The sequence below is a fragment of the Sinohyriopsis cumingii genome, chromosome 10 (assembly GCF_028554795.1).
Source record: "Sinohyriopsis cumingii isolate HCF-2022 chromosome 10, ASM2855479v2, whole genome shotgun sequence".
NCBI classification, from domain to species: Eukaryota; Metazoa; Mollusca; class Bivalvia; order Unionida; family Unionidae; genus Sinohyriopsis; species Sinohyriopsis cumingii.
Genome location: NC_142970.1, coordinates 81904096 through 81922059, shown reverse-complemented (window position 1 = coordinate 81922059; position 17964 = coordinate 81904096). Strand labels below are relative to the sequence as shown.

Here is a 17964-nt window from a genome sequence, read left to right as displayed (position 1 = left end):
AGGTTTTAGATAGCAATTGCTTTTCTGTTTTCATTATAACTGATACATTCTCATATTACAGTGATTTAAAATGCAACATATTGGTTTTGTGGGTGGTTTATTCTAAAGATTCAAGTAGCTTTTGAAATTGTTAGAATCTTCCAGCCACCTGGGATAATGGGAGACATGACTGTTCTTACTAGTAAAATTTATGATAATATGGACTCTATGAATATAGTTTACAGACATCAAGGAAATGTTCCTAATTTTATATTTCAAGTTTTTATTGGCAGGAAATCCTCTTGAAGCAGTTCGACCAGTGGATGTACTGCTTGCGATTATTTCTGACAAATCCATAGAAACAATTCTGCAAATGACTACAGCACTACTAGAATCCGAAATCCTTGACATCAAAAGTAAGAAATCCAATGTTTACTAAACCCAAACAGAAACAATATATAATATTCTTTGTAAAATGTGATTCGTTATTACATGGAACAAACATGGAAGTGGGAAAATGGGAGGGTCGCGGAAGGTGACGTCAAAAGGCAGGCTCCAGCCATTTTATTCTGTCACCAGAAAGGCATTCATGATTGTTACATTCTGCCACTCCTACAGCAAAAGAAATTTAAAACTTTAATGGTCTGCATGTTGTTTTTTTTTTTTAAAAAACGACTATAGTTTCAAAGCTACATAAAACATCAATGCATAGTAGTGTAGTGTTAATTATCTTCATGGTCTGTATACATTTTATTTACAAGTCATGAGTGTTCTTATTGAATTATTATCAGTAGATGTAGACAAGCAAATGTTTTCAAAAGTACATAGAAGTTTATGTTTGCAGTGCTAAGATGGATAAATATTGCCTCAAATTATAAATTAGCACAATGGAATAAAACTTAATGTGTAAACCTGCACTGATTTAGGAATAACTTGTCTTCTCAATAATGTGTTTGTCGTGCAGTACATAACTACATAACTAGCTGTATGGCTAGCTGACCATAAAATAGGTATTCAGCGAAAATAGTAAATATTTTTCTATGATGGGGAAATGAGATTTTGGAAGTCATAAGAAAATTGAGAATTGGAGGAAAAGAAGTTTATGTAAAGAAACAAAACGTGGTTTTTAAAAAAAAGAAAAGAACTACAAAAATCTATGCCACAATAAATCAGTCTATCCAGGAAACTATGATTGATTACCATTAAACTATGAAAATAAATTTACTGATCACTGAGAATTTAAATAATAGTGTGTGAAAGTCACTTGAATAATGCTCTATAACATTAAAAGTATGCTTAACAATAAAGATCTAGACCCGGATCAGCTGATGGCATTCCTTGTGAGATGTACAAAATATTTTGACATGATTTGAAGAATTAACTTCAGTTTCCACAAAGCAAGGCTGCATTGTTTATAGAATTTTAATGTAATGTCCTTAATCACAAAATGGGAAAAGGGTTTGACCGACGTTTTCAAGTGGAGAATAATCATTTTACTGAATATAGACTTTAAAATTGTCAGTAAAGTCATTACAGAGAGAATAAAGAACATTCTCCCAAGGGATATTCAAGAAAGCCAGACAGGTTCTATTAAAATAGATACATAGGTCAAAATATTTGGCTGTTTTTGAATGTTATTGAACATGCAGAAAAGACAGATTCTTTAGCTCTCCTCCTTTTTGCTGATTTTGAACAAGCCTTTGACAGCTTGGGTCATTTTGCATGTCAGTAACCTTCAGTTTCTCAATATGACAAATATTTTCCCTAATTTCCCTAACTGGATCCATCTGATTTTTTAGCAATGCTAAAGCTGTGCATTAAAACATAGTTTCTTATTGAATTATGTCCTTTGAATTGCGCATTAAGACAATGTTTTCTATCTCTTTACTTATTTCTGTTATTACTCAAACTTGTATCTAATGTGATCAGAGCAAATGCAGACATTAAAGGTTACAGCTATCATGAGAGAGAAGTAAAAATAAAAACTGTTTGCTAACTATGCTTCCAAAAATACTTGATAGTTCAGAATTCAGTTTTAATACAGTGGTTGATGAGTTAAGAAATATTTCGTGCATCAGACTACCAGAAAATTATTGTACTTAGAATAGGCTCTTTACGGAGGAAAAGATACTTCATATAATATTCTAGTAAACCATTTAAATAGACTTTGCAGAGCCCTAAAACCTTAGGGATGATTTTCTACACAAACATACCACATTTGCCAGTGCGGAGTATGAGATGAACTTGCAAATTTGGTAAATTTTCCCTCTTTCATCCAAATATAAGTCGATGCTGAATATAAGACAAGGCTAGATAAATACCTCTGCTTTGTCTTTTTACTATAGTTCGTTCCACACAGCATCGCATTTTTAACCTATCTGCAACTCAGTAAATTTTCAGGTAAGCATCATTTAATGTAGCTAAAAGTACCCAATTCATTTCACACAAAGTATTTTAAACTAATTAGGTACTTTAAGCTACATTTAATGACACCGGCCTGAAAATTTACGAAGTTACACATAGGATTAAATTCGCTATGCTGTGTTGAATGAAACAATAGTTCCTTCTGGTTTCATGAATATTAATGGTATTACTGGATGCTATTTCAGATTACTGGCAATAAGGATACTTACTCCTACTCATTCAATTTCAAAGTTTTTAAAAATTCACAATATTGATATCCATACAGACTCCATTTAGGTTAAATCACAAGAATATCAATTTAGCATGCTGTGTAATTTTCTTTGCAGATACAACTTCTCCATTCCTAACAAATAAGATTATCCTTTCAGTGAGACTCACTGCATGTATACTTCCTGTACTTAGGCAGCATTTGGTTTTCATCTTTGCTCGTGCTTGTGTTTTGTTTAAATTGCTCTGACAGTTCTATACACAAGTACTAAAGGTGTCACTAGTTGAGTAAGCACCTGACAATTTCTGGCATTACGCGGTACAGTATTCACAATACCCTATGGGTAGCCTCATTTCTCTATTGGTAGTCTCGCTAATTTGATCTGGTCTGCAGAATCTTGTTCTCACACAGATGTTATCTGGAAAAGACCTGACCACAGCTGTATCATAATTATTTAGTATGTAAATAAAACTGCAAGCCATGTTGTTTGGCAATGGATAACTTAACTAAAACTAGAAGGAATGTTTACTCAGTGGTATTAATTGATATGGAATATAGTATTGCCCTAGTACATGAACAAGATCACACTCATCAGGTAACTAAACAATACAGATTACAATTGTCCTGAAACCTTCATCTCTCTCTCTCTCTCTCTGGGCTTATTTTATTTGATCATGAGTTGTGAGAAGAAAAATGCAGTGGAATATGTCTTTGTCATGGTTATTTATTTTCTAACTTGTCTATTTTAATACACATATGTATGATAAAGTTTAAAGAACTATATTACTATAGCACAGTTACATCTGATGTATTAGTACTGATGATTATGTATATATTTTAAATTCTTCTGTTTGGTCCCATATTTTTTCACACACAATCTCTTCCCCAAAATGATAATTGTTTGTAGATATTCCTTTGGACATTTTTTTTTTTACATATGAAAAATTACATGACATAAGATAAAGCGATTTGAATGACAGTTCATATATTAGTCAATTTGGAGTACAAGACGAGGTTGAGATTTTCTGGTTAAAAAAGTATTTGCTTACAGGCCGGCAAATACGGTAATTGTATTACATGAACTGAATCTATATCCAAGGTTAGTATGCCTTGAGAAATAGAAATAGAAAAATTTATAGAGTAACAGTAGTACCACAACATGCCATACCTAAGTTTATATTACCAATGATGGTTCTACCAAATCGCACAGTTAAGAAGATGAAAGAAATAAAATAATGATACATAACTTGAAAATATATCTCGTGTCTAGAAAAATGAATAGTTATGGTGTGGGTGGCTTAAACTACTGCATGTACTTGATATGTTTTATATCAGCTGTTATGTACAGTCAAACCTGCTTATATTGATTATGTCGGTGGGTTAAAACAATTGTCATTTTAACGGGGTCCTGAGATATTAGGGCTTAGTAAACAGATCTACTGTAGAAAAATGATTATGCAACTGAAGTACCAAAAATGAGGAGTTTTGTTTCTAAAAGCAAATGGCATTTCTAGTGCACAATAAAAATAATAATTCAGTCTTGCCAGGTTGCAGAAAAAAGATTGTTTTAACAATAAAATTTGCCTCCATACCAGAAAAAAGATGCTGTCAGTATTCATGTCCTAACAAACTGTAAAATGTGTATAAAGTCTTTAACCTGTCTCAACTTAAAATTCTGTAAGAAGCTGACTTATTCTAGTCATATAGTTATAGTCCCATATCCCTCCCTACTTTGATCAGTGACTCTCTGTAACAAAGCAGCACCAAAAGGAGAGTCGGCTAACTTCTTTGATGGATTGCAAGGCTTCGATATTCAGGATAAAAACAATACAAATGAAAGTACTCTGTTTCATAGATGTTACTCTTATCAGTCACTTTCTGCTTCATTTTGTTTGCACTGAAGAAGCAGTAATGGACAACTTCATTTTTAAAATATACTGAGTGCTATAGATTTGTTAAAAGACCATTTGTGCTTTTATGTACTCTTGTTCAAAACAATAACGACTTTGTTGGAGATGGGTGGTGGTGGTGGTATTACCAGCTTGGTTTGGAATTTTGCCGGTTTCTATTTATAGATGATTATAAGTCATGTGATTTACCTGTGCTGGAGTTGAAGGCTTACTCTAACACCAAGCATGGAAACACTTTAACTATTTACTTTGTAAGTTAACTCTTGAACAAAGTTGTTCATTGTGTATCAATTAAGTTGGTGACTGACCATGGCGATACTGGAATGGGATTACACTCTAGTTTGTTCCACAAAGCACCGTGAATTTTATCCTATCTGTCATTCTGTCAATTTTCAGGTTAGCATCATTAAATGTAGCTAAAAGTACCTAATTCGTTTTAAATATGTAGTGTAAAATAAATTTGTATTTTTCGCTACATTTAATGATGCTGACCTGATAATTTTACAGAGTTACGAATAACAAAATTTGCGATGCTGTGTGGAACTAACTATATTGTGGTGTTGACATGTGACACTGTCCATCATGAACGCAGATCCTGTAAAGATCAGAAATGCATTCATTCAGTTTTCTTACTCTCAAGTATTGTTTACAACATAATTTTCTTAGGTAATGTGTTTATTTTAGAAAATGCTAATTAGGACTTGAGGTCAATTATAATCTTGTTGCTGGAAAACGTATTCATTTGTGCTTAAGATCTAGCAGAATCAATTTGTATTGTTGTGTCCAGTAGATTATTTGGGCAGGAATTTATTTCTTCAGTTTATTCAATTCGAGTGAATTTTCTCTGGAGTGCTCATAAAAAATAGTATTCTTGGACAGAGACTTTCACTGGGATTTATACTGAATTCAAACCTGAAATTATATTACTTTTTTCAACAAAAGACTATTGGTACAACAACACAATACAAGTCACCACAGGCACATCAACACCTTCAGCATTTTTACTTAATTTGGATTTCCACTAAAGTTTATTCAGAAATTTTATTATATGGACTTTCTGTCTGTAATTCTAGGATTATTTTGGGATTTAATTTGCAATACCATAAGTTCTTTTTTTTTTTTTCACTTTGTATTTGAGAAAAATAAATTATTTGTTGAATTTTGCAAAACTTGTTGCTTTTCACTCTTTCCTGTTACTTTTTTAAGAGCATAGACTCATAACACAACAATTTTTTTTATATAAGTATAAAATCTGCAAATTGATGAGCGATTTCTGTGGAACGAACACAGAGAACATGCTTCACTTATTGTGAGAATGCAGTACAGTGTGACCCCACTATGACACGATAGTTAGGAGCCATAGAATCCGACCATGTTATAGACCGAACCGTGTTATAAGCAACCAGGTCAGTTAGCTGAAGAAAATGATGCATGTACCCCCAAAAATTGCAAGGGGGGTGGTGGTAATAAATGCGGGCAGTAAAATATGTGCTTCATCAGGACATTTACCATCTTTAATCGATGCAAATTAAATGAGAAATACACCTGTAGTGAAAACAGAGAAGGCATATATAATAGTTTATTTAGAGAACCACGAATTGCTACATATAAAATGTGAATACTGTTTATATATACATGTCTAATGTATAGCATGAATAGAGTATCAACACCGTGTACTCACCCACAAATCTCATCATATACATTGAATCCACAATACAAGTGATTCCATTGAAAATATGCACACACACAGATTTAAAATGTTCAATAATTTTGTCACAGGCCATATTGGTCTGAATTCAATGGAAAAACTTAACACAATCATGTAACGATAGATGACACACATTTTCTTCTCAGTATGCCCCAAGTCAGTCAAAGTTAGTTGCGTTTTAAGCTGCCGTTGGTAGCGTTCGTAAGCATAAACTTTTTCCCTGCAAAAAAGAAACTTTCACATCATAGTAAACATGTTCCAGTCATGTTGGAAAATGCAAAAATCCATCAGATTCCATTAGTTTTACTTAAGTTTGGTACTTACATCCTATGAAGAAAAGTTTTTTGTTTTCATTGAAGATTGTAGTCAGCTTTCTTTGATGAAGGGTGCATGCATTATTAAAGTCACTGCTAATGTCCAGCTTTGGAGGACCAAGCTAATCCCCATTTTTTACTGTGGCAGCAACATCAAATAATTGTATTGCATGATTGAGACTGATTTTATTTCCATTTGCTGAATAGTTTTTGATAACAATCGGTGCTTCAAAGGTAATCTGTTTCCTTTGAAATTACAGCAAACTATTTTATCTGGATACATTTTTGAAAAGGAATTGGCCATTGTTTGGACTATCCTAGTTACTGATCCTCCCTGCCGATTGAATAAACCAATAAGTAAGAGGTTTTTTTTAAAAAATTTTGGTAGCAGCGTGATGCTGCCTTCTACGCATGCATCAGAAATGTAACACAGGGTCAACAGACCATAGAGACGCAGGTATCCTGGTCTGATGATGGATTATTACAGAAAATGTGAGTGTTCTGAATGATTTAATTCTGAGTGAAAAGAAGAGGGATTTTACTTACCATCTATATACAAATGTCAGTCTTTGTAAATATATTAATTACTAGTGAGTGGCCGAAAATCCGACAAAAGATAGATTACGAGATAATGCCTCATCCGGTTGATCTCCATTACTAGAAATGTCAACAACAAACAAGCGGATATCTCACAACATACAGTACTCAAGCTTGATGTCAAGATAAGCAGATTATGATATAACAATGCACTGTTTAGATGGTTTGTCAATATGGACAAAGAATTTGTGTCAGAAGAGATAAATTTCATTGCATTTTATATTTTGTTTGTGGCATCCTTTCATGGGGCTCTGAATTTATCCAAACCAATGGTTGTATATGCAAGTATAAACAGCCAACAATGTCACCAAAAAAAAATATCGCCAGATAGTATATTTTGCTGCCAATAAGGAAAAAAATCCAAGTTTGCAACATTGGCGAAGCCTTACGAAATCCCAGAATAAACTTTTTATACATTATTTTTCAAAGAAGAAAAAACTACTTTTTCGTGTAAAAGAAAAATACATATAAAATTTCAGGAGCCACACCACGATCGTCTGTAATATTCATACCCGATCTCTTCCCCAAAATGACAATAAACATTTTACGGTTTTTTCGTACTTGTAAGAAAGACTTTTTTTTCGTGTATGAAAAAATACATGTATATGAAATTTTGGGAGCCACACCATGACTGTGTTATATTCAAATTCGTGTTACCATGGAGCGTGCTATAGCAGGGTCACACTGTACAATGTTTCTTTGCAAAGCTCCAGCGTTTTTTCAAAGATCCTAATATAGATTTAAATATCAATTCATTAAACTTTTTTTTTTTTGGTGTATAAATTTATGATAAGGAACTGGTTAGTTTCATATTAATTTTTGCAGATGAGTTTCTTTATGCATGCAAAATTACTAAACCTTCCTTCCACTGAAGATTTTATATAATTGAAATGGCATAGTAAACAAAACACTTGTTTTCATCAAAATGAGTGCTATATGAGAAATGGAAGTCTCTGAAAGCTACTTCCAGTTCTTGGAAGCAATGACAGTTCCTGGCAAAAATGTTTTTCCCAACACTTATGTAAAGTTTTGTATAGCAATATTGTATCTATCTCTCTCTCTCTCTCTTTCTCTGTCTGTCTCTGTCTCTCTCTCTCTCTCATTCTGTATTCAGTGGAAATTAAGTAGAATCCAATTATAATGCTATAAACATTTTAAATTCCACTTTTGAATGGAACTTACATGACATAGTATTATATATATATGTATTTTTTTTTTACACAAAGTAAAGATTTTAAGAAAAGAAAGGGAATAAATCAAACAGAAAATAAAATCAGTAGGTATTCAGAAGCATATCTCTTAGAAATGTATTTCGCTGCAGGACAGTAATATAGTCCATGTTCAGGTTGGAGGAATAGCAATTAAATCATTTTTTTCTGCAAATTGTTAACATCGATGTACTGAAACTCGAATTTAATGTTCCAGTGCAAACAGTAGATACATCATTTATCATAAGGTTCAGAAAGAACAGAACAGAAACAAAAAAGAAAAGAAATTTGTACAAGCATCTGTCCATCATTAAAATCCTTATTTTAAAAAACTTCATTTTGAGGTTTTAATAATTTCTGTAGCAAATAATACAAGTGATGAGTACCAAATTGCTCAGTTCTCTGCATACTAATGTAAATGAGATTTCTTTATCATGTTTATGGTAACAAGTTTTGTCACTGCTAACTCTTGTTGAGGTGTTTGAATTTTAAGTTGTCATCAGATTTGTCTGTCAGCGTGTAAATTGCTTGATATTTTTCATTTAATTATCAGTTTTATTTATCGATTAGGTTTGCCTCAGACGGAAATTAGGAAAGACATCTTCAGGGCATTGTTTGACTCTTGCAAAAGCGATTTACTCAGAACCTTACAAACTGGAGAGCACAGTGATGACATCCTGAGGTCAGCATTGCAGTACATTTTACCGATCAATGATCCATCTGCAAAAGCAGCAATTCTGAATGTTGCTGGAGAAAATTTGAAATCTAAGCTCAGCAACCAAAAATGTATTGTTTGGGGAGGCTTAGACGTCCGAATTGAAAGCAAAGGTATAGTATCTCTGGTTTGCATACACAGAGGCAACCTTAATACCCAACCTGATTCACATCTAGGTCTACCAGTAATTTACCGGGAGTATGACAGAATTGAAAGAGAACCATTTGATGCTTCCTTCAGAAAAGAATATCACCAAACCTCAATCTCACCAGAAGACAGACACAGAGCAACAATTCTGATAAACAAGCATGGCGAAGAACTATTTAAAAGACATTCTAAATTGCAAGCAATTTCTCCTAGTTCTGTTCTATCCTCCAAAAGCAGAGGCTTGAAGATAGAGCCATCAGTTGTTTTGTACTGTCGAATGAAAGGTGTAATACCTATAGGAGAGAATCACTTCCCCAAAACCCTTGAACTAATGGGGATAGTTTTGCCCACTGATATTCGTGAGGGATTCTTCACATTTGCAGTGCATGAACAAGCACAACAAAAATCTTTTCGACCAATTGACCGTAATGACAAACTTAGAATGGGTTGTAGTATTGGTGGAGAAAACAGTTGTATTTCAGGTACTCTTGGTCCATTTGTTAGACTGGGCTCAGATGTAGGTTTCATTACGTGTGCCCATGTTATAGGGCTAGACAAAGAAGCCGTTCTCAATCAGACAATTGTTCAGCCAGCAAATGGAGATTCTGATGCAAAGGGGAGAGCTTGTGGCACAGTTTTAGATGTACATTTCGACCCAGATAAGCCAACTTCTGTTGATGCAGCCCTAATAAAGGTCAATAATAGGGGTGTAGCACCTACAGACTTTACTTGGTCCAGTCCAGAACAAGTCTCGATTACAGGTAAATTTCTCATATATTTTGCTTAAGAAATATTGCTATCCACACTGAAATACAGACTTTAAAATAGCTGTTTATATTCAATTTCATTTGAATTTGATCAATTTTCTAGATTTTCAGAAAAAATGCTCAGATGGAAATGATATGAAACTCCTGGTAAGAGGAACCCTTCTAAAGAAAGTATTTCAAAAAGCTTCAGTTTTAGCCTGGTTTCAATTCTTAATTTAAGATATGCGATGATTATTTACCCATCTGTGCCAAGACATATAAAGAAATATTTAAGTTTATTATAAAATATTTGTGTCTTTCATTCTGTCCCAAGTTTGCAATCATTTTTGTTTGTAATTTTGAAGATCAAATATCACAGCCACCTAATGTAAAGAAAGCTTTATGCTATGGTATTGAAATAATAAAATCTTTATATCATTGTAGATATGTAAAGGTTGATTCAGATGTAACATTTCCCAGAAAATTATATATATATATATATATATATATATATATATATATATATATATATATACCCTACATTAAAAATAACATGGCTTTTAAAGTGTTGGTATTAAGCAATTTAATATACCAATAATATTGGTATATCAAATTGTGATCCACCCATGGCGCAATAATATGCATAAACATTCTTGCAACGGCACCCTTGCCACTGTGTGCTGTCCACTCATTAACCATTAGTGACATATGAAAATAATGAATTTAATATGGTACACAATTTCATCACAATCCTTTATGCTTTCCATTCCCCCTCCTCTCTCATACATAAGGGACAAAATACGCAGAAATCTGGAGTGAGAGAGAAAAAGAATTTGGGCTGGATAAAAACCTTGAAATTGAACTTATACTAAGTAACCTACAAGAATATGGTTTGTCGTAACAGTATGTGTGCACTTTCCTTGGGATTTATCTACATTGTTTATAATCAATTGTAAAAAGTTGCGAACCCTGTTGACGTATGGTAAATTTCGTGGTTACATCGTACACATACTGTAATGTATTTAATGTTTTGTTGTTGTTGTTGTTTCTTAAACCTATTATAATAATCTAAAAATCGATTATAATTAATTAAATATGAAAATGTCCATAGGACACTCTCTCTCTCTCTTTGGAGCATCATAGCAAGATACGGACAAAATTATATGAAAAGATGAGTGTAGAGGATTTTTGCTTATGTCATCCCATGATGTCACTGTACTGAATGATGGTAAAAGTTAAGTCAAACCGACCAAGGGATGAGAGAGAGGGAGTTTTAAGGTAAAAACGAACAAAGGAAGAGAGAGAGAGATTTATGGCCAGTAGTAGTGTTATTAAAGCAGAATAATGACATAGATCAGCTGTAAATATATTAAAATATTTTAAATACCTCTTGTTGGTTCATCATTTCACTTAGTTTCTATTCCACACTAATTTCCATGCGCCAGTACGAGAATGGCTCCGCATTCGTGTGAATGGCTGAGCTAGCCTTGTGTTTGTAGTGCTCTACTTTCTTCATTAAAACCATCTTTCATGTTTAAATCATGAGTCTTATATTGATTTAATCTTAATAAAAATAGAAACTCAAAAAGAGAAAACAACAATATGCAATGGTGATTGTTAATAGCAACAAATGGCACAGAACTACACTTGGAAGGGATGAGTTCATTAATTCACTTGGTCAATACACATTTACCTGTAGTCGATCTTAAACTCTGTTCAAAGGGCAAATATATGCATTTGTATGTGATATAAATAAAATACATGCATATTCTTTGAAAATTAAATTCTGAGATGATGTTCTTCTTGAAGGTTTCGATTCCACAAAACCTCCATCTTTCCTGGGAGGGCATGTGAGGATGGACACAAGTTTTTCTAATGCCCAAGGCAAGAGAGTTATCAAATGTGGGAAGTCAACAGGTTTGACAAAAGGAACACTTGCCTTAAATGGAACGATGGTAAGAATTGAGGATTGTGATTTACACTTTCCTGACAGGATTTTCTGGAATGAACGTTTTAGTTTGGTGATGAAAAACCAGTATCTGGTTGAAAACAATAGATTTCCTTTTTCAAGTTTGGGAGACTCTGGGGCTGGGGTGTACCTTGTTGAAAATGAGCGAAATGATCTTTCATTGATAGGAATTGTAATTGGTTTGCTAAATGATTATACTGTTGTAACTCCAATTGGAGCTGTTTTGGAAGCACTACAGTTAAAGCCAGAAGATGTGATAGCAGATGAACCTGTACAAGTTACTACTGAGAGTCATAAATCATTTAGATCATATTGTACTTTGCAGTGAAAGGCATGTCTTATTTTATGGTGTATGTTGTACCCATTTGTGGAAATCGAACTCTTTTTCCAAAGCATATACAGTCGAGGTTTTATGAGATACTAAATACAACATGTCTTGAAGGCAAATTGTAAACTCAAAACACAAAATAGCTTACCTATCAACTTTGTATACATAGGTTACATGGATTGAAAATAAAATGCATCATAAATTTCCAACTAAATCGAAAGCCATTTCTGAGTGTGAATTGATTAATGTCATGGAAAAACAACTGTATGTTTTCATTTTTCCGTTAAAATGTTGACATTTCAACACTGACACAAAACGGACACGGGCAAACCAAGCTCTAATATGCCCTTTAGGCAGTCAAATCAGTATAAAAGAAACAGAAAGGATGTATATTTATAAACAAATGTTGTTTTTTATTTCTGCTATGAAATTGTCCTCAAGGTTTGGAAGGAATGATCTAAAAGTTTACTGTAAAAAAAACTTTACATTTTCTTGCAGAGTTTTGCATTTCATGAAAACAGAAAATATTATGAGGCTTCCAGTTTTTTTTCCCTTCAAATATCCTAATTTGTGCGTTGTGGATTAGTTTGTATTTCATTTTGTGTAGTTGTCATCTCTGTTTATAATAATATTTGTTCACTGTGAATTAGTTTCTATTTGCCAAGGCATTTCTTTGTCTGTAATAATACAAATTATATGTATATATAGTACACACATCACATTTTATGGATCGCCCACTCAGTCTGGTGCACATAGATGGAGAGATAGGGGATTAAGTGCCCGCTATGAATAGGGAAAGTCCACTCAGCCTGGTGTATATTCCCACCAGACTAGATGGACATTAATGCAGTCTAGTGAAAGTCTATTGCAGATTTTATTGCAGCCATAGTGGGTTTTATGGTCTTCCTCGCTGATTCTGTTGTATTCATTTTGCGAGTTGACACAGTAGATTTCATACCTTTACCTGTAGAAACTATATAGTGGTAACATTTCATGTGTCATAATTCTTACTAAGGTTTATTCTACAAGAATCTAGTGGCATCATATTAACATAAAAAAAAAGATACACATGCTATCCTATGAAAGGATTTTTTGGTACTTCTACCTTTAAACTTTGAAAATAACTTTGTTTATGAGAAATGACAATTTTGTAACTGCATGGTTTTGTGGAACTGATCTTGAGCATTTAACTTTAATTTAGAAACAGAAGTGTATGGATGGGTCTTGATGCACATCTGGACTTTGTTCTTTAATTTTCTAAAAAATTTAACAAGTGTATTTGTTGCAAGCTATATCCCATCCTCTCCACCTCACTTCGTCTCCCAGCCTACACCCCCCACTTCCATCCTTAGTGTAATAGAGCAGAATCTTAAATGACTTGAATTATGACAGTTTCTAGCAGCTATTGGTCAATGTCATGCTTCAGTGTTTCAAAATAAACACTTTTGAATGGAGATATTTCTTCTTGCCGCAAAATCAAATGCTTTAAAACTAAGAAAACAGTAGTGATAATTTTCAAATGCACCAAATTTGTCAAATTCAAAACAGAATCTCTCAGTGATGGTTCATGCCATAAACTGAATGCTTCGAATGAACAATGTTATTTTCTTTGTCATTTTTGTAAATCTATCTTCCACCTCCAGTCAAGGAGTGACATTCTGACTTTGAAGTCAGCCAATACACTTGTTAACTATGACCAGTCAGGATGGTGTTGAGCTTCAGTATTGTATTTTAGCACCGATGTTTCAAAAGAAACTAACTTCTGAATGAAAACGTTTTTTTTTTGTTTGAGAAATAAGAATTGTTGACTTGCAATATGGGCCGATAAACATTGTTATGTTGTTATATTTTTGCATAAAATTGTTTTCTAGCAGTATATAAAACAAACCATATACAATTTATATTATCCCCTTAATCATTCAACATAGCAGATACAATATGTGTTTTATCCCAGCAGCACAAAGCTATGACATGTTTACAAAGGCTGTATCACACTACAGGCTTTCTTTTTAAAATAAAACAACTGCATATTTATTTGAAATGTTTTTTTCATGTAAACAAAAGAGGGAGATTATGAACCATAACTTCTTATCGATGCTACCTGTAGCTTTTTATCACCAGATGGAAAAAGGAATTAATACTCAAAGAGTATGCATTTTTTAAATGTGCTTGATTTATCTTCATTTTGGAATTCATCTACTGACAAAATTTAGAAATTTTGATTCTGCTCTTTATTTGAAATAAGTAAATCAATTGCTACTCAGCAATGCATTTTGTATTTAGTGAAAATTTATATAATTAATTGGGTTATTAACCCACTGTTTTCATATTTTCTTATGGTCTTTTGTGAAATCTGGCCATACTTGTATGAACTTGAACCTTCAGAAACTTAATAGATTGAAAGTCAAATCTGTGAGCTTTACTACAATAACCAAAATGAACACAGTGACAGCCTTAGAATTACTATGAATTGTTCAAGATAAATAGGAAATAATAGGGATTAGCAAGCTTTGAAGCCGAAATAATGAACACCTCCACTTCAGAGTAGTTTACAAAGTACTACCAGTGATACATGTTTAAAGCCATAAAAAATATGAAGCCACTTATCAATAGCAATCAGTGCAATTAGGGACAGATTTTATAGTCTTGGCAAATATGTTTTAGCCAATTTGGGCCATCTACATGGTATTATTGATGTATATGATGTGTTCATCTGATACGTAGTACCATAAAAAAGTTGACAAAGGGAGGGGGCATATGAATAAGAAGAAATTCCACTTAAAGCTAAGCTGAAACTGACATACAAAACTGGAGGCTATTTTTATTGTGCAGCAAAACCAATCATATCTACTGCAGATACTTATTTCACAAAAAAGTTAGCCAGACAGGCTGAATTGCAACAGATGCTGTGGTGGATGCGCCGGAGAAAGTTACATAATAAATTGCGTTACTGACCTGCTAATAGTTTGTTTTGTCTGGTCATAAATAACATGTATGAACTTAATGCTTTTGAAATTTAATAGCTGGAAAGTCAAATGAGCAGAAAAATAAGCAATAATATTCACATTGACCTTATGTAATGGTGAGCTGTTTGCTGTTTTGTAATAATGAATGTCACTCCTACAAATTTAAATATTGAATGTGTTATTCCTGATTTTAACCGGAATAAACACGGTAATGAAGTCATGTGTCAATCATTATGTTTCCACTTCTATCACTGAATTAACATGTTTCCACTTTGATATTCATTTTTAATAATTAATATACACTTGTGATGTTTAAAATGTAACTTATGAGTCCACTTCAGGTTATACCCATGCCTATTTTATAGTCATTCTTTATTATTCCATTGATTGTGTATGTTAGTGGAGTTCTCTGTATCTCTGATCTTTGCCGAGGAGCTTTGTTAGCGGCCTTCTGATTGGTTGCATGTCATGCGTCCTTGGCAGAGACTGGCTCTTGGCAGTTGTCAGTTGCAGAGGTGCGTGCCTTATTACTAGAAATACCGTCACGTTTGGGGATTCAGAGAGAGCTTCCTGCAGAGTTTTTATTGTATACACATCTTTTCAAATCCAACTTCTCCACCTCAGTAAAGTTCTGTAAATTTGACCAGAAGTGTCAGAGGAACAGATACGCCAAATAAAACACAGTTCAGTATGCAAACAATGTTGATTGAACATACAATGCCCCTCAGCGTCTGTACTTTGCTTACTTTGGTAACTTAGTGAATTTTACCAAGTTTACCAAGAACTTGACCCAATTTTACCGAGTTCACTGAGAACTCAACCCTGTTTTACCGAGCTCTCCCAAGTTGGGATCCCTTTATTATAATTCCAATGCTTGTTTCTTTCGATATAGTTACTTTTGATAGTTTTAACCAGTTTTGGGTTCGATGTATTGCAGTGGTAGGAAAATCCCAACCTGACCTGGTTTTACAGATCTTCATCATACATGTATAAGGCGCTATACTGGTGTGTCCCAGTGATGTGGGGGAATCTCCATTCTATTACTTTAACTTGCATGTACATTTACATAGAATGAAGTGGACTCATAGGGGTTTTTCCATGTAGTAAACTCATTGCTTGCTAAGTAATTGTACACATATTGAAAATTCAAATGAAAACAACATAATTTGAATGAAATACATGAATAAACAAGTCATTTGTCCTTATTTGACTCTTACTATTTATTAGTATCCCACGAGCCCAGTATCAGTCAATATTATTGACTATTTTTGTAGCATCATCTCCTGAAAGGGTTTTTGTGCTCTGTGTGTGCTGTTTTTTGGCAAGAGCATCCTGTTGTTTGAAGGCCATAGCACCAAATGCACTACAATTAGAATCAATAAGAATGCTCTAAGATAAACCAGAAATCACAACCTTCAAAGCTAAAACCTCTTCTCCATCCAGTACGGAGTAAATGAAGTTCTACAAAGGATACCTGATTAAAGCCATGATAAATAAGTAGCCACATTAATAACAACCCTGGAAAGTATACATTTATCCATTAACCATTTGACCTTCTCAAAACGTTTCTCCGTGTCCTTGCAGAATGGTTATCTATGCTGCATATGAATGACTCTTGTTACATTTTCAGTTCTTCATGTATCTGGCCATAGTCTGCTTTCCTGTATTGGAAAACTTTGCGAGGCACTTTCTTCACTTTCATTGGTCATAGGCTGGACTCTATATGAACTGTATCATGCGCAGCATTTCCTGGTGTGACATCACAATGGTTTGTTAATTTTTATTGTTTCTGAAGCAGATTTGAGAAAAATTCAGTTAACCATGTTGCTGCATCTACAGCCTGTTCCTGGAATGAGTCCATTATGATATTTAATAGCTGTAGGCACTTGACACTATTTGTTGTTTGCAATAGTGAACACTCATTTTCCCAGTCAATATCTAACAGGTTGAAGTCTCCTAGCCATAGGTGGTCTAGGTAGTTTGGCTCAGTTAGTGATGGAGGTTTGTAGAAGGCACCGACATATAGGTCTGTTGCCCCTTTAATCTTGATTTTGGCCCAAACTATCTCTAAGTTATTGCCTGCCTTAAGTTCTTCTTTAATCAGCTCTCATACTGGCCAGATACTATGACAATTACACCACCCCTATGGGATCCCTCTGGACGATCTTTGCAGTGGGACCTGACGTTTCCTGGAAATACTTTAGTTGAATTTATGTTACTGTCTAACCATGATTCCATACCAATAACAAGGGTGGCTTGGGTAGAAAAAATCATATTGCTAAATAGTCCTTTTTTCCAGGCCCTTTAGTGATTGAAAATTGATAACTAGGATTCTCAAGGGCAAGTCAGTTCTAATTCCAGTGTACCATGTGTTGTAGAGGTGCTCCGCTTCTTGTGCAGAGATGAAGTAGCAGTTGGGTTGGCAAAGCTTATCTCACTGGGTGCTGTCACTAAGACAGTCATAACTGTTACTGGTATCAAAGAGAAAAAGTGTCAAATATTCCAATCGAGAAATTTGGCAAACCACATTGAATGCAGTCCCAGCTTACATTTTGTAGGGTTTTGAACATGGCGTCTGGCATACCCATACACCCTTGATGATAACATACTTCACATGAGTCAAGCACACACAAGGTGTTGTCCATCTACAGACTTTGTTGCTGACCCCATAAGGAAACTTGATGGTTAATGAGCCAGGAATTAGTTGGGTGCATATGACTCAGCTAAAAATAGGCTAAATAGGGT

At 33.9% G+C, this 17964-nt stretch overlaps 1 protein-coding gene across 1 annotated transcript in view; it reads left to right on the top strand.

Annotated features, from left to right (window-relative positions):
- The window catches only part of LOC149790474 (uncharacterized), a 50828-nt gene extending 34404 nt beyond the window's left edge, over positions 1 to 16424 (top strand). The window contains exons 5-7 of the mRNA XM_089972528.1: positions 273 to 395; positions 8919 to 9971; positions 11766 to 16424. Coding sequence (XP_089828654.1) covers positions 273 to 395; positions 8919 to 9971; positions 11766 to 12253 — 1664 coding nt within the window. The 3' untranslated portion in view covers positions 12254 to 16424. The remainder of the gene's footprint in view (positions 1 to 272; positions 396 to 8918; positions 9972 to 11765) is intronic.
- Positions 16425 to 17964: the final 1540 nt, after the last annotated feature.